General features: G+C 43.0%; 1 protein-coding gene and 1 long non-coding RNA gene across 2 annotated transcripts; one reads left to right on the forward strand and one right to left on the reverse strand.

The window, feature by feature from the left end:
- The first annotated feature begins 151 nt into the window (after nucleotides 1-151).
- On the forward strand, nucleotides 152-10,634 carry tsr1 (TSR1 ribosome maturation factor). The gene is made up of 15 exons (XM_074642392.1): nucleotides 152-332; nucleotides 2,431-2,534; nucleotides 2,622-2,850; nucleotides 2,983-3,117; nucleotides 3,236-3,690; nucleotides 3,905-4,049; nucleotides 4,655-4,854; nucleotides 7,851-8,068; nucleotides 8,209-8,368; nucleotides 8,468-8,578; nucleotides 8,698-8,830; nucleotides 9,633-9,749; nucleotides 9,913-10,053; nucleotides 10,169-10,243; nucleotides 10,337-10,634. The coding sequence occupies exons 1-15, from the start codon at nucleotides 206-208 to the stop codon at nucleotides 10,513-10,515; spliced, it is 2,529 nt and encodes an 842-aa protein (XP_074498493.1). The 5' UTR covers nucleotides 152-205; the 3' UTR covers nucleotides 10,516-10,634.
- A 5,948-nt stretch (nucleotides 10,635-16,582) lies between these two features.
- LOC141771773 (uncharacterized) lies at nucleotides 16,583-22,805 on the reverse strand. The gene is made up of 3 exons (XR_012594770.1): nucleotides 22,104-22,805; nucleotides 20,220-20,300; nucleotides 16,583-17,514 (listed from the first exon to the last, which is right to left on the reverse strand). It is a non-coding gene; the product is annotated as an uncharacterized LOC141771773 (long non-coding RNA).
- Between the last annotated feature and the right edge of the window lie 93 nt (nucleotides 22,806-22,898).

The following is a 22,898-nucleotide window of genomic DNA, read 5'->3' on the forward strand; positions in this document are numbered from 1 at the left end:
TTTTCTTGCTTACATTTTATAAGGTAAATAGAGAAATACAATTGCAGTATCAATTCATGCAAATTTATGTGGAAAATGCTTCCCATGAACATAATGTTCACGTGATGATGACCTAGGCTTTTATTTTGAAGAAAAAGTCTAAGGACACGCCCCTTGTCATGACGTGGACGCCAGTGCGGAAGTAGATGGCCTGCCTTGTTCCCACATGGTGAAGATGGCTGCGAATGAGGAAAAACAACAGGGCCACAGACCCGGCGTATTTAAACAGAAAAACAAAGGCCACAAACATGGCAAGCACAGGACGAAAGGTGAAATCGAGAGAGAAAACAAAGGTAAGACGTGTTCAGGTATAAAGTGTTACTTAACAGCTGCTGTTAGCCTGTGGCTGTGGCTTTGCTCCCATCTGCAAACACACGTGTTGAGTTTTCTAGTGGGCTTCGGGGTGGCATCAGTTACGCAGAGATAATGTGCTACATGTAAATCAACTTATACATCTCTTTATTAAGAAATGACCGACCGTGTGACGTTGGTAAGTGCACCTAATTGCTAGTGTACATCCTTCAGTTGACCCATGACCTTTTTAAAGCCCTGGGAACCAATCAGATCTCTCAATCAGACATCTCAGGAGAGAAAAACAGTTGTCATTGTTGCCTTTTTTATTATTATTATTGCAAAATGTTAAATGGAGTTCTTCATAACTCAGAACTTTACATGCATATATTTTTATCATCACACATAATTGAATTAGAATTGCAACATTGTAGATTATAAATAATGCCACCCAGTCAGGGAATGAAATTAGCCCCTGCCACCTGCCAAATACAGGGTAAATGTTGGCTGTGGCAGGTGAAAATATCAGGTCACCTGCCACCATGGCAGACTTAAAAAGCAATTCTAAAGCCTAAATTAAATATATGGTAACACTTCATTTTACAGGTCTACAAAGTTCATGGTAATTAGGTAATAATTAGCAAGTAACCTGTTTGAAATTTCTTTGCCAAATTATCCCAATATTTACCTATAAATTTATTGAAAATTACTTTATTATAAACATTATTTAATAATTATATTCCGCTATTTCTCAATAGCTGGTAATTTATTTAATACATTTCCAGCAAAAGAATACAAAGTGAATTCATATGCTTTATTTCCATGTCTGCTGGTAAATAGATAATAATTAGCAAATAACTTTGGCAATAATTCCAAAGCAATTTCAAATAGGTAACTTGCTAATCATCATCTAATTACCATTTAATTTGTAGACCTGTAAAATTAAGTGTTGCCAAATATAGTCATGGATTAAGGTTACATGATATATTCCATAATTCTGCGGTCTGGTACCACTGACTCAGTGTTTACAATTTTACCTAGAAGACTCTACCTAGAATTCAGAAGTGGCAGACAAAAAAAATGAGTGGCCGGTAAAGATGTTCAGTGACATGCCACAATGGCAGGTGAGGAAAAAGGTTAATTTCTGACCCTGCACCCAGTATATTTGCACTGCAACTTACACTACAAGTGTATGTGATTATATCATACAACAACATACACACATTCAATTGAGAAGCTATTTCAAAGTTACAGCTTAAAGGAATAGCTGAGTAGTCTTGACATGGAGGGGTTTGAGTTACACACTGCAAATAGAAGTATAGACTTTATTTCAGTCTGCAGATCTTAATATACACAAGAGAGGATCCTGTTTAACTGAGCTGAGAGTCTGTCAGATAGAAATGAACTGCAGCAAATGGGACAAACGAACAAAAACTACACTTTTATATTGTCAGACAAACTGTTGGTTCACCGCAATATCTCGGTCCACAGAATCTGAACTAACGTCCATGTGTCTATATCTGTAAGTTTAGTATTTATAGAAGATATCTATTTCAAGTAAATATGAACTATTCCTCCCTTGTTGTCACTAGTTGAGAGAGGTGTTGATTGAACTCTGTGGTAACTTTTGAGGTTATTACATTGTGTAGTTGTTTTTGTGTCTACTTTGTAATGACAACAAAGTATGGCCTCAAAAACTATCCATCAAATCAATACTGTTCTAAGAATTTAAGAAAAGAACTGATCATTATACACCTAGAAAAGTCAAGGCAGTCTTTGTTGCAGGGCTGTTGCATTGGATTGCACTGAACTCGACAGTTGTTTTTACTGTTCAATATGAGTTTGCAGTGATTGACACAAGCAGAATGTATGCAAAGCAACACATGATTACTTGCATGCATTAACATGTTGCAGCAGGCTGGTTGTGGTTTGTTCGCACAGTTGAGACATTCTTTTGCACTTTGTTTTTCATACAGTGCCGATACTATGAGGATTGCTCAATTAAGCATCCAAATCAGCCTTTGGAAAGTGTGCACCTACATATGCATTTACCATCTTTTACAACATAGTAATAAATCCTTGTGTTGACCTGTCTCTCAGGGAGAGTGTCAGTGACGGCCCTTACCAAAAAACAGAGGAAGGAGCAAAAGAGGATGGACAGAAGGCACAAAGCCAGCCAGCTGCGCAGGAATAAGAAAGACATGGTACGTTTTTATTTCACTCTCATGATGAATAATCTCCTTTTTGAATTCGGTGTTGTTGAGTGTCCCAGGTTTCTTTGTCTTTTTTAGGTCTTGACAGAAAAGCGACGTCTAGGCACCAGGGACGGTCCTCCTCATTTGGTCGCTGTGGTGTCCCTCCACGCTTTGGTCGACGCTGCTGCTGTCACCAAACTGCTGCGCGGGGAGGGTGCCGGAGGCGTCGTACATCAGGAGCGGTGCGTCAGTGGCGTCAGCGACAGCTTTGGGCTGCTCCTGCCTCGTTTTAAGCAGAGGTTCACCTTCCTCAGCCAAAGCACGGGTATGTATTGAGTGATATGGAACAGTTATTGCTGATTGTTCCATGTTATAGGCCTTTGTTGTACTATTTTGTCTTTGTTTTGGGCATTATGTTGTCCCATTCTGAAACTTCTGTAATGGTTTCTTTCGACAGCTGACATACACTCCCTGCTGGATGTGGCAAAGATTGCAGACAGCCTTGTGTTTCTACTGGACTCCACTGAAGGTTGGGACAGCTACGGAGATTACTGTCTGTCCTGCCTCTTTGCCCAGGGCCTCCCCAGCCATGGTGGGTATAAACCTGAACACTGGGATTGACTGTTGTTGCAGCAGATTTTATGCATGATTTCAGATTTTTTATAGTATACATTTTCTTGTCTCTCTATCCCTAAATCCACCCGATGCAGCACTGGTGTGTCAGGGTGTGTCTGATCTTCCTGTGAAGAAGCGGGTCGAGTCCAGGAGAGTCCTTTCAAAGATCACAGAGATCCGTTTCCCCGACGCCCGTCTCTTCCCCCTGGATTCGGAGCAGGACGCTACTCTACTCCTCAGACACCTGGGCACTCAGAGACAGAGAAAGCTCGGCTTCCGCTCCAGACGTTCCCATCTCCTGGCTCAGCACATCACTTTTACAGCGAACAGTCCCGCTGAGGGGACAGGCAGCGGACCCACCGGCCTGGGCACCCTCTGTGTCTCTGGGTACGTCCGCGGCCGCCCTCTACAAGTTGACAGGCTGGTGCACATCAGCGGACATGGAGACTTTCAGCTCAGTCAGATTGATGCTCCATCAGACCCTCTTCCCCTCATCTTTGCAGCAGCCAGACCAGCAAAGACTGGCAAGGAAGGAGAAGTTGACATGCTGGTAGGTGGAGAGACTTGAAACATCCCAGTGAATATCCGCTGTTCTTAAAAATGTAAATGTCACAATATGAGTGATAGTAAGTGGGCTAGAACATGCAAAAACACTGCTGTGGTCCGAGTTGACCTTCAACACATTATTGTTTTGGATATACTCTGCAGTTAGTTTAATCTCAACAGTTCCCATTCGCCTCAGTCATCATCTGTGTTCCCCACAGGATCGAGGTGATGATGAGGCTCCAGTGAGGGTGCTCATGAAAGCAGACCCATCCTCCAGGGAGAGTCTGCACGCTGAGGCCGAGGTGGACCCCATGGACGGAGAGCAGACGTGGCCAACGGAAACCGAGATTCTGGAAGCTGAAGGTGCAGAAACAGAACGTACACATGATAGCATTTTGAGATGATAGAATCGGTAAGATGAGGATAAGACATAGTTCAGTGTCGGGGTTAGAGCAATCACAGTTTGTTTTTATGTTGGAGCGTTCTTGTTGCACTGGGATCAACACCAAATTATCACTGTGAGGGAGGTCACCCTGGCAAGCCTTCAAGTGACCAGAAATAATTGTATTGGGGAAACTTTGTACAAATGATGCTGGTTTGCCACATTTTCCTTGATTACACTTTTATATTACACCGTGATCTGACATCTTGGAGTGAGTTTTAATAGATAAAAATAGATTTGATAGATAAACATGACCAGGGAGTTACAGAAAAAAATGTGTACATCGCTGTCATGTCACCTCCAAATAGCTCAAACCAAAGAGAAACTGTACATTTGCAATATTTTGTTTGCTTACAAGCACCTGACACAAAATCATTTCCGGCAACCAGAAATGATTTTGTGTACTAAAATGCCTTTCTTGATTTAAAATGTGGTTGGTTTAAAGAAACTTGGCTTTGTACAATTAAACCTGCCACAAGAAGACAGGACTCTAAATGTCTCTTTGCTGTTCCTCTCTGGTGTTTAGAGGCCAGGAAGAGCAAACGTGTGATGAAGGTCCCCAAAGGAACATCGGAATACCAGGCCTCGTGGATTGTCGATGACGACGAGGAGAATGGAGAGATAGACGAAGAAAGCAGTGAAGAGGACGATGATGACGACGACATGTTGGACGAGGCCATGGACGGAGAGGACGAGGACGAGGACAATATGTCTCAGATATCTCAGGTATGTTAAGCCTTTATCACAGACAGCGGAGAGATGAGTGGAAGGTCGCTATGTTAACCTCTAAGCCACGGTGCTCTTCACAGGTACACGCATAACAGAAGGAAGCTTGGTCTTGATTATCGATCATTTTCTTTGGCATACTCTATATCGCTATAGTTTGAATAATTCAAGAGGCAGTATGATTGCAGGGTGTCAAAGGAAACACTCAAATACTCAAATACGTTTAAACAAAGTCGGGTAAAAACTTTGTGTCCAGCAAAAATAAGCACAAATGTCCACTGCAAGCTTGCAGATACCAAGCTGTCATTTTCAAATTGTCGATTTTCTTGAAACTAAAAAAGGGAGCAATATGAGTTAGAGAAAATGCTCAAACCCTCACTTTGTGGGAGTCTACAAATATACTCAATTATTAAAATTGTTGTTAATTTTGTTTTTTAATTGATTTATCAATTAAAGGGCATGTCCATTATTATCATTACTTTTTTAGATCTTCTATCTTTCTGTAGTTTCCCAGTGGGGTTCCCTATGTATTCAAATCCGAACATAAAAATTTTAGTCAAAGTATGTACTGTATGTTTTAGCATCAAAATGTTATTTTCCCAAGCCCTTCTAAAATCTTTTTCCCATATGACCTGATATCGGTTTCTGCATGATGATGCTGCTACATCTACAGTGTATATATATATAGTCAGTGCGTTAATGTTACATCTAGTAACTTGGATGGCAGTCAGTCAGACAGGACTGCTGTGGACGTCACGTTAGTTTGGATCTGAATGTCACACAATAACACAAACAAACTAACCGATCAATGCAACGGTAGACCAGCAACTCCCATGTTCTGCGAGGTTAAATAACTGTTTTTATAAATGTAGTCTGGTGGTTTGGAAGACAGCGTCAGCTTCAGTTCCCCGTTGAAAAGGGCTGTCTAACGGTGAGGTGAAGCGGTGAGAATATTCTAAATATAGCGTCGTTTAAAGTGATATTGATTTTTTTTTTAGGTGGCTAAATACGTTTTTCTGCTGCTCCCGTCCACAGCCGCTTTACCTCGGCGTCAGAGAGCCCTTTCTTACGGGGAGCTGAAGCTATTATATCGCTCTCTTCAAAGCCACCAGACTTCATTCACAAAAGCTGTAATTTTTACCTCGCAGAACGTGGAAGCATACATACAACCCCACTTTAAAAAAAACAAACTAACCCTTCAGTTATTTCCAAACTTGGCACAGCTAACTTTGACTCAGCTAGTTATTCATAACCGTATTGATTAGCTTCGATACGCTTACTTTGGTAACCTACGTCACTGCTTTTTGCGAATGGCTGAGTGGGCGTTTCCGTTTGAAAAAAAGTGGAGCAGAACGCAGACGGACCGCCCTTTAATAGTTTCAGCAAAAGAGGGTTAGTTTGTTCAGCTGCTTCTTGTTGTCATAGCAACGGTGTGGCTGCAGCCAGACAGTGTAATCTCCTGGAGGATGATGAGGACAGTAATCTGTGGAGAAGCTCTGAAGGGGTGAGCGTCAGTTTGTTCCGGGGACCGGAGCGGTGCATACGTGACCCACGGTCGGTGCACCTCGTAACTGAGAGGCACTGTTTGTTTTCTCGGTGTCTGTCGCTGGCCTGCAGTGCCATGCTGCTCACCACCACAACAATAGTGTTTGGAGCAGGAGTCCCGAGAGAAGCCTCCTGTCTTCCTGTCCTGTGAACAGAACTTCCCGTCTGGACGAAGGGAGGGGTTCGACCATTTATTTATTTCCAGCTCTGCTTGAAAAGAAAGTCGGGGAAGCTCTTCCTTACGCAACAGGTTTCATTACGATCCGTGATTGTTATTAGTGTTTGATGTCGAGGTTAACGCACAGGGATACGTATTTAGGAGAGGGTAACAATGGGGAAAAGGGTACTTCAAATGATAATGATTATTATTATTGCAGCGAGGATGTTGGAAAGGTTGTGAATCAACCCCATGCTGGGTGCTTTCCCCTCATGTGTCTGGCTCTGCCTGTAATCTGCCAGTTGAGTGAGCACTTTAAAGCATGTCCTCTTTGATGATTCATTTCCTCATACAAATATATTGCCCACGGAAGTCGAGTTTTTAGATATTGTGAAGAGCGAATGTCTGGAAACACCATAGACGGTCGTTTTGTAGACACACCGGGAATAGACACACAATTTAAATATATGCAAAACCAGGGGTTCCCATAGTTTGAATTCTGGCAGCTCCTTATCACATACCGACTCACAACGCGGTCCTTATTGTAGCCGGGTCAGTCTTGTTTATGTTTGGCTGTAATACAATTTCTATATTTAAAATCTCTTTGAGTGCACTTGTGTTCCCAACATGTGCATCTGGTCATTGTTTGTAAAATATCGAGGCTGCAATTTAGAAAAATGGGGAGGCAAAAAGCTGCGTATATATAAAAATAGCTTTTGTAATAGAGGAGTGCAACAACAGTATTACTTATACAGAACAGCAAGAGAATAGCAAAGAAACCAGTTTATCTATGCATAACTTGATTTGGTTTTGTAAGTGCAAAAGGATTGAACACTGAAATCTTTTAGGTAGTGGCTCATAGGAAAACAAATCCACACAGCATAGTATCGCCATATTTTGCGTGGCAATGTTGTATTGTTACACGACCGTCAAGTATCGATCTTTTATTTTATAAACTATTCACCTCTTAACAATCCAACGCTATTCTGTCTTTCAGAGGTTGTATCAGGCTCAGTTTTAAATCTAGAGTGAAAATATTGGTATCATATGAAACTAGAAAACCTAAGAAATCCATTGGTACTGCCTCCACCCCAACACTAGAGGTTGTGACCATGCTATCATATCTAAAAAAACAAACTTTATTTTTGCCTATTTGAATTGATAACACATAGACAAGAGAAATCACAAATTAATTTTGGACTAGCAACTTCTTAATGTTGGTAATAGGCACATATAAGGGTACAGGGAAGCTATATCATATTGAGTAAAATTGTACTGTATCGTCTCTGTGCAGGAGCCAGGTTCAGGCTGTGGTTCAGATGAAGAACAAGAGGAGGAGGAGGAGGAGGAAGAGTTGTGCTCCACAGAGCAAGGTGGAGCAGATCAGCGCTATGATCAGCACATTGATAAAGCCGCAGAAGAAGAAGGCCTAAAACGCTACCGCGAGGCTCGAGCCAACGAGCTGTTTCCCGACGAGGTGGACACGCCCCTCGACGTGGCGGCTAGAATCAGGTCAGTTCTGCTTTCTTCTCTCCTGGACGACGAATAAATATGCGAGTGATGTGGATTTAGGTTAGAGGGAAAACAAATTTGGAGAGAATGTACTTCATGCAGTTTGAGCATTGCCATATTTCGTTCTGTTGCCTGTCTAGGTTCCAGCGCTACAGAGGCCTAAAAAGTTTCCGCTCCTCGCCGTGGGACTCCATGGAGAACTTGCCCCTCAACTACTCGCGTATCTTCCAGTTCCAGAGTTTTGATCGCACTCGCCGCCGCATACTGGCCGAGGCTGCAGCTGAGGAAGAGGGAGCCATGGTAACAAAAAAAAGAAAAAAAAAAAGTGTCTGTCTTCATTTGTAAATACACTTTTGTTCGATCTTTCTTCACTGACTCTGCTGCCCCTTCTGTTTTCAGGTGGGCTGGTATGTGACGCTGCACATCATCGACGTGCCGTTTTCTGTGATGGAGAGCGTCCAGTCAGGCAGACCTCTGATGATGGTGTCTCTCTTGCCCCATGAACAGAAGGTCTGATCCACAGTTTTTGACATCCGAAAACCTTTATTCCTGTTCCGTTTGTCACACTGACAGTCCAGTATTACTGTTATTGACTTTTCTGACCTCTTTATTTCTTCCCCTGTGCACAGATGTCAGTGATGCACCTCCTGGTGAGGAGACACCCCAGCAACACGGAGCCGATCAAATCTAAAGAGGAGCTGGTGTTCCACTGTGGATTTCGGAGGTTCAGGGCGTCTCCTATCTTCTCTCAGCACACTTCAGGTAGAACACCTGTTAATCGAGCAAACGTGCCCCTCAGCATACTCCTATCTCAGCCTTATTGTCTTCTTAATTAAACAGAATTGCCCCAATACAGAAGACCTGAGAGCTAGAAATGACCCCGTCTACACAAAGTTGGTAGAAAAATAACTACTACATATTAAGGGCTCACCCACACCGGCATTAACATTTCCATTTTGTACCAAAATCAATTCATTTCAATGGAACTGTCCTATTTTATTGTGTTCGCACCGCAAGAACTAGGAACAATAGTATTTCTTAGAAAGCCGTTTAAGGGACTTTTTAAGTTCCTATTTCAGAGAAGTTACCCTCCCAGCACAAGGGGAACGGTGAGTGACGCAAGTGTACGGTGATTAATTGAACACATGAGCCAGTGCAGCACCGGCAACCACCATTTTTAAACACTGTTTAGCCGTGTTAACAACAGACAACACAAAACACAAACAACGGATCGTAACGAAATAAATGGAAGAAAATACGGACAAATGGACCGTCAGCGAAGTCCAGTAGTCAACTCGGTCATGAGCACACAGCCACTGAGCAAAGGAACGAGTGCGAACCACTTCCCTTCAGCGTCTTGCTTGTTTTTCTGGTTATAGGACCGTGTCCTTACGCGAACCCAATTATTCGTCGTTTGATAGCATTATGGATTTGTTGTTAACTTCTATTCAAGAAAACATATTAGCAGATTGCAGAAGCAGGTGGTTTGAAACCGATTTAGCTGCTGGGATATACAGTAGTAAATGAATTATTGAGTGTTGAACTGGGCTCTGCTCACCTCTAGCTGACAAGCACAAGATGGAGCGCTTCCTCGGGCCAGATGCCCCCACCGTGGTGTCGGTGTTCGCTCCCATCACCTTCCCCCCCGCGGGAATCCTGCTCTTCAAACAAAAGAACGATGGTGAGATGAAAAGTTCTGTGTTTACTTGAGAATAAGTAGATTTCATTCGTGGTCTGGCTGCCTTGATTTTAAACTTTCGACTATCAGTTCAGTCGTCTGTTTTTTATTTAATTATCCACTGATTCTGTACTGGTATTGTGTTCTTGTTACTGTGCCTTTGTAGGCATCCAGGACCTGGTGGCCACAGGCAGTCTGCTCAGCTGTGACCCTCGGCGTGTCATGCTGAAGAGGCTCGTAGTGAGCGGACACCCGTTCAAAATCAACCGGCGCTCTGCGGTTGTCCGTTACATGTTCTTTAACAGGGGTAAGGAGGATGTTCACATACTTTTACATTACTACGACTGCAGAATATTACTGTGAACGTTTGACTTCTCTGTGGCTTTAAAGCATCACGGTTCTTTTGTTTCTCCCTGCGACAGATGATATCATGTGGTTCAAGCCAGTGGAGCTGCGAACGAAGTGGGGTCGGAGAGGCCACATCAAGGAGGCTTTAGGTGAGAAAATGTTACAACGAAACTCGGCGTCAGCAACAAATGTCTCTTATCTGTATAATTCTGACTGTCATATTTTTTTTTTTATCTTTTCAGGAACACACGGTCACATGAAGTGTGTATTTGATAATCAGCTGCGCTCTCAAGACACTGTCCTGATGAATTTGTACAAGAGAGTGTATCCTCGCTGGACATATGACCCCTACGTGCCCTTGTCTTTGCCCTGGGTCAAGAGAGAGGTCACCGTGGACATGGACGACTTGGACATGGAGTAGTGGAGGGTCAACACGACAACGTAACAAAGACACAGGACCTGTATTTACATAAATACTTTACATCAGTGTGATCACATAACCTGTGTAATGTGTATTAAATATAACTGTTTTGATCCAAAGTGTTTCTTTGTTAATTATTGTTCAAGCCATTTTTGCTATGAAGCCTCTAACTTGCTGCCGAGTCTGTTTCGGCCACTAGATGGCAGCGATGAATCAGTCTTCATAAAGCTTCTTTGTTTGAGCAACTCTTAACTTTGTTTAAAATGGGTCAAAAATGAGTGACTTCCACTGAACAAATATTGCTGTGTGTGTGTTGAGTAGTTTAGAATTAAATGAGGGCCGTTGCCAGAGCAACTGGCAGGTCAATAATAGTTTTTACATTAGTCATGTATCAAGCCCATTACACTGGCAACTTTGAAGTCCTGCAGCTGTGGCTTAAAGCCTGCAGTCACGCTAAAATGCACTAACTGGGACAAAATCATTATATAGATCATGTTTGTGATATTTGAGGGGAACTACGCCCATCGTCAAAATTCATACATGTTATTCCTATGGTCTGAAACAGTCCAAAAAATATTAGTAAACATAAACAACTCTCTTCCAAATCCAAAAAACTAGAGTGCCAAAACTCAAACATGTGATGTCATCAAGTATAAAGTCTGGAACTCCTCCAGTGACAATGAATTGGCAAAGATGTTATAGATCAGAGGTTTTCAAAGTGGGAAGCGGGGCTCCAAAGAGTTTCTGGGGAGTCTCCTGTAAATGGAAGTGACAAAATATAACAATAGTTATCAAAAGAAGATCATATAGAATAGCCTAAATATGTGTGATTTGGTTAAAGAGAGAGTTCAGAGATGCAGTTTTGGGGAATTTTACTGTCTTTTCCTCTTTCTCAGAGTCAGAAACTAATAAATGACTTAAGACAGACCTTTTTCTGTGTATTTGTTGTACTATGAAGTAAGGTCAAACTGCAATATTAGGCTATCAAATAACATAATCATGATCCCATAGACATCCAGGAATTGAGTGAAAGTAAGCAAGTAAATTGAGAGCTTTGTCTGAGGGGAGGCCCACAGGCTGAGACTTTGAAAACCCCTGATCTAGATGATGATGATAACCAGGGGATTGTTTTGAGTGTATGGGTTCATTTTCTGTTTCATAACTGAGATCACTACAATAGAATAAAGCTCATTTGGGTATTAAAAAAAAAAAGTCCACAAAATCAGTCTCCCATTCATTGTCTATGGAGCAGCTCCAGATTTTATACCCTATGACCTCACACGTTTGAGACTTACTTCTTTGGTTTCTGGCTTTGAGAGAGAGAGAGTGGCTCATGTTCACAGATATTGATTGAACTTTCCTAGGCCATGGAAATTACATATTGGAAATCTTAATTTAGGCGGTGTTCCCCTTTAATCGTGGAAAAAGAACACCCAAGTTGCACTTTTAAGCAGAAATCACTGCCCATAATATCTCTGAGTGACTCGTGGCCTCTTAAGATTTTGACAAATAGCAGCTTGTCTGGTTCATTTGTTTATATAATCTTTTATCACAAATATGCCTCAGTGGACTTTATAATTAAGACCTAATTAATCACCAGTCTCTAATACAGTATGAAACAGCATAAAGCTCAAAATACAAGACACATAAGCTACTTTTTTAAGATACATGGCACCACCAACACCACATCAGTGTGAGGGCAAGAGAGCAGCTTTACAAACAATTATTCTCAAAACACACTCGTGCTACACTTTCCTGTCACAGGGTGATTCATTTATAGAATTTACAAGCGGTGTGCCAAATGTATGAACATCTGAAAGTAGAAGTATTTATAGCACTTTGCTTACTAACAGCGGCATACACCCCTTCACACACACACCCTGCTCTCTCTCTCTCTCTCTCTCTCTCTCTCTCTCTCTCTCTCTCTCTCTCTCTCTCTCTCTCTCTCTCTCTCTCTCTCTCTCTCTCTCTCTCTCCATGGTGGTCTGGCCCTGACCTGAAGCCTCTAGTCAACACACTCGGATCACGACCTCTCTGTTGCTTTCAAACTGAAATGCTTTGTGTCCTTCCCTGCCCCGTTTCTTTTCTTGCTTAGGGAAAACATTGATTTATAAATTGCAGTATTTATCATAAAGCTGAGCTCTTGCATGCTTGCAGCAACATGATTCATCCTTTGGGCTGTGCTGGGACTGCACCACAGAGGCATACCAATATGTCTGGGAAACCAGAAGGTGAAGACTTGGGGATGGAGAGGAGAACATGATCCAAGAAACGGAGGGGAGCAAAAGTTCACCGTGTGCAAAAAAGTCCAAGTAAAAAGATAATACAATCGAGAAAGACTAATGTCTCCATTGCCCATGGGGGGCAAGCTGGGAGCTCTGGACAGTTTTGTGGTAACACTCAATTTATTTCCTACTTTAGTATTTTTTTTTTTTTTTACATGTATTAAGGCAAGGGCACAGTAACAGTGATGTGTTGAACACATCTTGTTAAGGCCGAGGGGAGGGGTGTTCTGCTGGCCAGCAGTTCATGGCGAGGGGAGGGGGAATTCAATACCCCCTTGATGGAGAATGCTCTTAAAGTAACACATGTACAAAAACAGTTTAGATGCGCACACTACATTTTTCCCTGACACTATCAATTTGAAACAGATAAACTGTTTGGGGACCAACTGCGACGTGGTAAGGCTGCATCCAGCCCATAAGTGAACTGTGTGTTTGGCACAGGCCGCCGTCACAAGACATGAGCGCTGGTGACTTAGTGCTGTTTGGATCCGGAATGTCTTGTGGTTCCCAGTTCACTGCCACCACACTTAGTTGGCTCCCACTGAAGATATAATGGGTGAGAGATTTTTCCGTTGGATGTGGATAGAAAAAAACGGAAGGAGAGAGAGAAGGGGGCAGCGAGGGAGTGAGAGATAAGGGAAGAGCCAGTTGATGTTTCAGCGTGAATAAAACCAGAAGTGGTGGGAGGAAGCAGTCGAAAGGAATGCAAAAAAAGGGGGATGCATAGAATTTGGAAATTAAAATAAAAAGTTAGTGGGTGAGAGAGAGAGACAGAGTGAAATGGAGGAGTGTGAGAGTCTAAGGCGGTGTGGGCGAGGGAATAGGAGAGCGAGAGTGGCTGGCGTTTATGGATTGCAGATGTGGCGCTATGGGGTTTTGGCAGGGGCCGTGCGCGCCTGAATCCTGCACCGGCTGGGTGGCACCGGGGTGAGAGGGAGGTCACTGCACCGCAGCACACAGCCCATAAAACACTGAGAGTAGTGGGGGAGAGGAGAGAGAGAATAGGCCTCAAATACACACTAACCCAGTACGGCAGGGCAGTGGGGGTGAGCAGATCACACTTTGGGTTCAAGCACGCATAGGCAAACACCCTACATATGTTGAGTCAGGCTCCCAATAAAGCCATAGGTCAATGCATAAGATTTAGCATGAAGTGGAAAGCTGATATGCTTATCTCAAATGTAATAAGGATGAGCCCTCTGTATACACCTCCCCCAACCATGAAAAATCACGCCCTCTTCACTGTTAAAAGGACATTTTCCACTTCTGTACACATTAAGGCTGAATTTATTACAAGTGCTTTTGACAAGATTACAAAAGAGAAGCAAGCCAGCCACGTGTAACGCACAAATGTTCATCCAGTGTCTGTTCTCTTAGGTTCATACTCCCACTTTCTACTGTTTCTCTTTCCATCCTCATCATTCCTCATCTTCCTTGGGAAGCACTGGTGGACTCAAGGGGGCACCAAGAGGGGCGACCGCAGCAAAAGTGCCCTCTTGGATGCCCTTATGGTAGATAAAACATGATAAAGTGCCCTCTAGGGTGCCCTTCCAGTGGAGAAAATGTGATAAGGTGCCCTCTAGGGTGCCCTTCCAGTGGAGAAAATGTGATAAAGAGCCCTCTAGGGTGCCCTTTCAGTTGAGAAAATGTGATGAAGAGCCCTCTAGGATGCCCTTCCAGTGGAGAAAATGTGATAAAGAGCCCTCTAGGGTGCCCTTCCAGTTGAGAAAATGTGATGAAGAGCCCTCTAGGGTGCCCTTCCAGTGGATAAAATGTGATAAAGCGCCCTCTAGGATGCCCTTCCAGTGGAGAAAATGTGATAAAGAGCCCTCTAGGGTGCCCTTCCAGTTGAGAAAATGTGATGAAGAGCCCTCTAGGGTGCCCTTCCAGTGGATAAAATGTGATAAAGCGCCCTCTAGGGTGCCCTTCCAGTGGAGAAAATGTGATAAAGAGCCCTCTAGCATGCCCTTCCAGTGGAGAAAATGTGATAAAGAGCCCTCTAGGGTGCCCTTCCAGTTGAGAAAATGTGAGGAAGTGCCCTCTAGGGTGCCCTTCCAGTGGAGAACATATGATAAAGAGTCCTCTAGGGTGCCCTTCCAGTTGAGAAAATGTGAGGAAGAGCCCTCTAGGGTGCCCTTCCAGTGGATAAAATGTGATAAAGCGCCCTCTAGGATGCCCTTCCAGTGGAGAAAATGTGATAAAGAGCCCTCTAGGGTGCCCTTCCAGTTGAGAAAATGTGATGAAGAGCCCTCTAGGGTGCCCTTCCAGTTGAGAAAATGTGATGAAGAGCCCTCTAGGGTGCCCTTCCAGTTGAGAAAATGTGAGGAAGTGCCCTCTAGGGTGCCCTTCCAGTGGAGAACATATGATAAAGAGTCCTCTAGGGTGCCCTTCCAGTGGAGAACATGTGATAAAGAGTCCTCTAGGGTGCCCTTCCAGTGGAGAACATGTGATAAAGCGCCCTCTAGGGTGCCCTTCCAGTGGAGAACATGTGATAAAGAGTCCTCTAGGGTGCCCTTCCAGTGGAGAAAATATGATGAAGTGCCCTCTAGGGTGCCCTTCCAGTGGAGAACATGTGATAAAGAGTCCTCTAGGGTGCCCTTCCAGTGGAGAAAATATGATGAAGTGCCCTCTAGGGTGCCCTTCCAGTGGATACAATGTGATAAAGTGCCCTCTAGGGTGCCCTTCCAGTTGAGAAAATGTGATAAAGAGCCCTCTAGGGTGCCCTTCCAGTGGAGAAAATGTGATAAAGAGCCCTAGGGTGCCCTTCCAGTGGAGAAAATGTGATAAATTGACTGCCTGCACGTGGCGTGACTGTCTACTTTCGTTGCCCTGAGGGGGCAACATTGACAAACCAGTTGACAAACCAGTCCTCCTTATATACCATGAGCTTCATTCACAATTTTATTTCACGTTCTTCACCCTCAGTGGGCAAAATGCCCAAAACTCATTATTTTCTTGCAAACTCAACGTTCCGGTTTTATTTTGGTCCCATCTCTGACAAATTTACGACTCTAACCTTTTTACCTCGAGCCTCCTCCATTCATGTCACCGCTAGAGGTGTAAGATCTCAGGATGAGCCAACGTTTTCTCCAACAGTTTGTATCAGCTCCCCCCTCAAATCTTAGTAGCGTCAACTTTTCAGGTAGTGTTGACAGAGGTTTTGCTGGCTTGGTCATCCTTCTGCTAGAAACCCCCTGCCATGCTCCACTCCTCCCAACTAGAGAGACAGTGTGTTTTCCCTCACTAATGCATCAGACACACATTACTTTATGTAATATTATCATTAGCTTGTGTGAAAGAATAAATGATACATTTGATATATATTTTAACCAAAATACCCCAGTATATGAACATACTGTGTAAAAACAACTTATACTTTTATGAAAACACAATGAAAATTTACCACAACAATTGTAATAAACCCGTCCAATCATTTCATTTGGCTCGAATGTAATGATTGGACGGGCTGCCCGTCTGCACTCACTCTGCCCGTGCACTCATTGTGTGTCATCGGAGTCTTCCACAAGCTGCTAGCTTGATAGCTGTGAATACTAACAATAGCCATGTTCGTTGTTTACGTTCATAATGATAATTTTGGGGGAGTGGAGTTGGAGGGAGACCTGAAGGGACGGACTGTCAGTGTTGCCAACCTGGCATATTTCTCGCTAGATTTAGCAACTTTTGGAGCTGGTGCTGTTGGAAAAGAGTTGGCAACACTGGGCTTGGTGTTTTGATTGGATCATTTTATAAATCTAGAGTACTGGTGCTAGTTTCTCAAGATTACCAACCCTACCTTTAAGTATGGCACTTGAGTAGATGCAGTTTATTTCCAACTCTGAGAAAACTGAGTACTGATTTTGTTGCAATGTAAAATATCAACAAACTTTAGCAGGCTCAACTATTTTTGGAAATATGATGCTTTGTGCCGTTTTGCCCATGAAAAACCCTCTGAGGAACATCCCATGCACTCTTATTTGCAGTTTATGTAGGTGCTGCCTGACAATGCTTTCGTATTAGGTCAGCTCTGTTTTTCTCTTTCTTTTGTGATATCCTTCCTCCCCTCTCTTGTTCCCCCCTTTTTCTCCCCCTTAGCCTGGTCCTGACTCCCTGGTTCCTGGGGCCGGGCCAAGGCGTGTGTCCCTGGAGGAGCCAGAGAGGAGATGGAGAGAGAGAGAGAGAGAGAGAGAGAGAGAGAGAGAGAGAGAGAGAGAGGGGGCAGCAAGGGGGTGCAGAGACCGACTCCAAAACCACAGCTGCAGCAGCCTCTCCTTCCTCCTCTCCTCCTCTGCTCCTAATGCCTTCCCTCCTTGCCTGGCACCCTCCCCAACTCTGCCATTAATCAGAGGGGATGGGTATTTGGGTGCATGTGTGTGTGAAGGAGAGAGATGCTGACTGTGTGAGTGGCTAACGGAGTGTTTATGTGCATCTCCGTGTGTGCTGATAGAGAGCTGGATGGGTCGGCAGTGATGGTATGGAGAGCAGGATCTCACACAAAGCTGCAGAGTTCACCCAGAGAACAAAAGCGGGAGGGAGGGAGGTTGACAGATATAAAGCCTGGTGAGCAGATTGGGACTGCCAGTGACTAAAAGGAAGAGGTAGACAGATGATCCGCAGAAGGTTTTTTAGGATCACAGGATGGAACCGAAACATCTGAAGATAGCCCAAACCTTATTTGCAACTTGCTGATGGAGACATTTTTTGGAGAAAACAGCACCTGCAACCAAACACACACAATAGGGAAAGTTCATGACCTGACATGTTAACATCAAGGTTTCTCTACTTGCCCTCCATTAGCTCCCTGATTATCCAGGTGGGAGTGAAATCTCAAAAAAAAAAAGATAAAAATTTCCAACCTGCTCTGCTCTCACCCCCCAACGGGGCCTCCCAGAGTGCTTTTCTGCTGACATCACTGCACAGAGACCTGGCAAGCCAATCTCTCTCCCCTGCTCTACCATTCCCCTCTCCCTGCTTCCTGCCCTGATGATGTCACACGCCATATGGTTTTCAGCAGTATCAAGCCGGAAAAGAGATTTAGTCGGTGGAGAGAGGAGAAGGAGAGAAAAGGAGGAGGGCTGGAAACGGGGCGCAGGTCGGACACAGAAAACAAAAGGTTCGCTCTTCCCCTTGTGTGTGGAAGGTAGAGAGGGAGGCGAGGAGGAGGAGGAGGAGGAGGAGGTGAGGGGGGAGCGAGAGGGGAATGGCTGCACTGTGTGAGGCTAATGAGGAGAGACCAGGGAGCAGAGACCATGCATCGGACAGCCATGTGCTGCACAGACGCCCGATGGACTGGCCTACACGCATATACGCAGAGATACATGCATACTTTTTAATCAGAGTCGCATACCCACACTGCAGTGCAAAGTAGGCAGGACTGAGCCGACAACAAGGCCATGCTGGTAAATAAGGTTGACGTGTGCACTTCTTGACCTTCTCTGCTTCAATATCAATAAAATGTTCTATGAGAGTAAAGAGTTATTTTGTTCACATAACTACTTGCGTGTGAAAGGGCTCGCTGGTGGTAATAAACCCGACGGAGAATTATCACCCGACTGCAGTTTTACGAAGCATTTTAGCATCTTTCAACTCGTTGTTTTTGCTTTTCTGGCTGCAACTTTACTGTTTTGGTTTTAGTCTTGATGTTCACCAGGACCGTTTTTGGACACAGCAAGAAGTTGTTTTACAGCTAAAAAAAGCTCTACAAACCAATTATAGAAAGCTGCTCGGCACCAAACAGTACACAGACAAAGTTGACAACTGGCTTGTGAACATTGTGGAGCATTTAGCTGCTGATGAGCCAGATATTCCTCTCAGGAGGTGATGGAGACCAACCACAGCTAAGAGAGTGAATATTGGATTTACATTCATCAGGTGGCCAGAAACACAACCCCAGTTCGCCATGTCAACTTAAATGCTGATGATATGTTAGTGTTGTATGTTTCCAGCTTCTTATAGTCAAGGGGTTGGTTTATAGTCAAAGTCAAAAGTTCATTCTTGGCCTTGGAAACAGCAGGTGACACAACAATCCCAACACAAGGTCCATTTAGTAGCTGTTGTAGAGCTTTCGGTCGTATCACACAATCTTCTTTTTAATTTCCTTATTTTCCTTAAAGGTGCAGTGTGTAGGATTTAGCAACATCTAGCGGTGCGGTTGCAGATTGCAACCAGCTAAACTTCTCCTGTGTGACAAGTGTAGGAGAACTACGGTGGCCAGTAATTGGACCTTGTTGTAAGGTTGTTTTGTCAGCTTCTTACGGCCTTTTTGATACATACAGAAGCCCAAAGAGCGAGTCCTTATCCCTCTGTTATGAAAAGTCAACTTTTTTATTCACTTCAGTCTCAAATATGACACTATTTTGCATTCAATATCATCCAAATTAAAGGACCAGTGAGGAGGATATAGTGGCATCTAGCAATGAGGTTGCAGATTGCAACAAACTGATTACCCTCCGCTCACTCCTCCCTTTCCAAGCATGTCAGAGAACTACGGTGGCCTTCAGGTAGCGTAAAAACGCATAAGGAGCCAGTGTTTGGTTTGTCCGTTCTGGGCTACTGTAGGAACATGGCGGAGCAACATGGCGGACTCCGTGAAGATGGCCCACTTCCTATGTAGATATGAAGGGCTCATTCTAAGCTAACGAAAAAACAAGAATTCTTAGTTTCAGGTGATTATACACTAATGAAAACATAGTTAAGAATATTATATTCCATTTCTGCTAATAGATCCCCCCAAATGTTACACACTGTTCCTTTAAACAAGTTGCACAACTTCATAATACAATGTTGTATTCCTTAATTGTTTTCAGCTATCTTCAGATATTCTTCATCAGGGTGGTATATGAGGAGATTCAACCTGTTGTACCCATCGTTGGTTTAAAGGAATAGTTCAACATTTTGAAAAAATATGCTTATTTGCTTTCTTGCAGAGAATTAGGTGAGAAGAGCGTATTTTCCAACATGTAAAACTTAACATTATATATTTACTTATTTTGTAAAAATTGTTGTCATATTTTTGTAAGTTTTTCTCTTGTGAATTCACATGGCTAGTTAATGGACTGCATACACTGGAACTGAAAACAACCTCATATTTCACCCTGCTGAGGGTAAAAGATATATAGCCAAAAATATTTGAGGAATAAAAAACGGGTATGGTATGAGTGTTCTCAAAACCAGAAACTATTTTGCATTTATACATGTCTCCCTCTGTAAAAAAAAGAAAAATCAAGTATTTCTGATCTGGCTCTAATCGTGGCGCGATAATTGTCCGTCACCAGCAGATGGGCGAACTAGAATAGCGACCGAACGCACACAACAGCTCTGCTCGTTCAAATGACATGCCTTGCACGCCTGTGCTCTAAAGCTGTCGCAAAGCTGCTCATTACAATGAATTAAGAGAGGTCTGTGTGTAAATGTTGAGCTTACCGTTCAATTTTTGGTGGCGAAGGGAATCCGAGGCTGGAGGGGTGTGTGAGTCTGGTATGGTGGGGCGGTCACAGCAAGCATCTGGAGATATGTGTGGCCATGGAGAGAGGGATGATTGATGAGAATGAAAGAAAGAAGACGGAGCAAAAGGCCTTGTGTGAGCAGTTGAGGAAAAGTGTGGGACATTACACTCGGATGGTCTGTTTCGAGGTGCTTAGATTACTTTTAGACTGTCCTGTCTATTGTCCATCTCTGTGCAAGCGGATGGAAATGGAGCAATAAGAAGGTGATTGCAATATTCGTTTCTCGAAACCTAAATTGAAACGAGGTGGTTGGGGCCTTGGAGACGTGGTGACCCTGCAGCATGTCTGCTCGCAGATGTTTGAAAAAGTTGGCTCGAGTCACTCAGAGATTTCACCTCCTCATTGTGTTTCCATATCCAACAAAGCCTCTGCAAGATATATGTCACGTGTAAAACCTGCGATGCTCACACTTGGAGAAATGGTGGGAAAGGTGTGTGATTTAGAGGGTGACTACAGACTGTTAAGGGATTTGGCTGTCCAGCCGGCCTTATCTCCAGCTCTGGTTCCTCACTGAGCGTTGGTCTTTGGGGAAATAGTAGACATGTCTTTGGGATGGGCTCCCCGGGCCGTGTTTTGGGGCTCAGCTCTCACAGCTTTAATTGAATCATTGCTTACAACCAGCAATTTGGAGGTTTTCTCAGTTCATTAAAAGTTCAGCGTTTCAGGTTTGCTGCGCTCCAGATTACGGTATGTTAAATTGTGTTTTGACAGGCTGAAGTTTAACGTCCAGCGCCGGCCTCTGGAGGCTGATTGATTAGTGAGATAAAGTTTGTCTGGGAAGACAACAGCTGTACGCAGAGACACACACAGAAACTGAAATTAGATTTCTATAGGATCATACTTTTTTCTTTTTTTTTGACTCTCTCCTCCTCTCAAATATAGCAAAATAAACTCCATAATTATACTTTACATACCACTGTTAACACATCAAAACGATTTGATTTGCTTATTTGCATACCTATCTATCTGGCGCCGGTTTCACTATTGGAAAACATGTCACCATGTCTGGTCCTCACGAGCAAAATGAGCGACCATTCTTGGCTGTAACACCTCCTTTCGTGTTGTTATGGAGGTCCATGCAACGTGTGGCCTGGAAGTTTGTTATTTATTGGTTATGATGCTTTTGTAAACTACTCACAATCACGGCTTTGACCCTTGACCCCTATGAAATAACACAGCCGTGTGACATAGTTTGACTTGAGAAAAACCTGAGTTGTTGCAATTAATCCATTTATTGCCTGTTATTTATTGGTTATGAGGCTATTCGTTACCGACAATTACACCAAAAACCTCACAGATTTCACATTTTTTGGAATCGTTCTGTAATGAGCTATAATTTTAATGAAATGCATTTTGTGACAGACATTTTTTTAAGCAAACCAAGTTTGCATACGTGCAATCCATCATACATCTTAAATGCAACTATTCACATTTAATATTTTTTCATTTTCAAATAGCCCTGGTTATCTTGAAAAATGTGCAATACATCACTATTTGAAGCCAATAAGATAGATAGAGCTAATACGCATGGTTGAATAAGTCATAGTTATACTGTTTTTAAAGGTGTATAAATTAAAACAGAAAGAAATCAAGCTATGTAAATCACATAAGCTGACAGTCACTATGTGCATGACGTAACTATGTGTTTTCCTTAAGTGGAAAAAACTATTTTGGAGCATGAATCAAAGCCCGCTGTCACATCCTTGATAGAACGTATCTTTTCTCCTGCACAGCTCTGCTTGCCTCTGTCTGGGAGGTTATCAACAGTTCATCAAGGGAACATGGAAGTGAGAGACAATACCTTCCTCCACTCCGACAGGCTCTCGGGGTGGCTCGGATCACTTCAATGAAACGCCAGCAGCACCTTGGACTCGGATAATTTTGAGAGGAAGAGACCCAGCATGCTTTATGAGATTGTCAGCTGCTGTTGTGATCAAAACAAACATAAATAGAGCGATCAGTGTTTCACTGGATCACACCGACTGACTCTTAATGACCTAAGTGATGGTGAAATAAGTAGTTTCATCAATTTCAATCTGCGGTCTTTCAAACACCTCAGGATGGAAAGACTTGAAGGGGATAATAACAGACAGACCTGTCTGACATAATCCGTCCAAATAGATTAGATTAATGTTTGTAGAAAGTTAACGACCCCCGCTAACCCCACAAAATAAATAAAAACAATCAAAATGTACTTTTTTTAGAGACACTGATGTCAGTTATCAGCAATATACGGACTCGGAATTTTCTGGAGTTGCTTTCTTAATTACTTTTATCATATGAATTGAAATAATCCAGCCTTAAGTGATGGTTATAACCAAAAATAACTAAAAAAAAAGAGGCATACCTGGTATCAAAGGGCATCTTTTCTTTTGCATGACAGGTTGGAATGCAATTGATTTAGAGACTGTCATTTTTATTAAACTCAACATTGTTGGACTTTTTCACTATAAGTATATTTACTCAAGTACTTGAGTAACATTTTTGAGGTAATTTACTTCAACATTTTATACTACTTCGTACCTCTACTCCACTACATTTATCTGACCACTTTAGTTCAGTTCAAATTACAGTTTTACACACAAAACATATAATC

Source organism: Sebastes fasciatus, chromosome 7 (assembly GCF_043250625.1).
Source record: "Sebastes fasciatus isolate fSebFas1 chromosome 7, fSebFas1.pri, whole genome shotgun sequence".
Lineage (NCBI taxonomy): Eukaryota > Metazoa > Chordata > Actinopteri > Perciformes > Sebastidae > Sebastes > Sebastes fasciatus.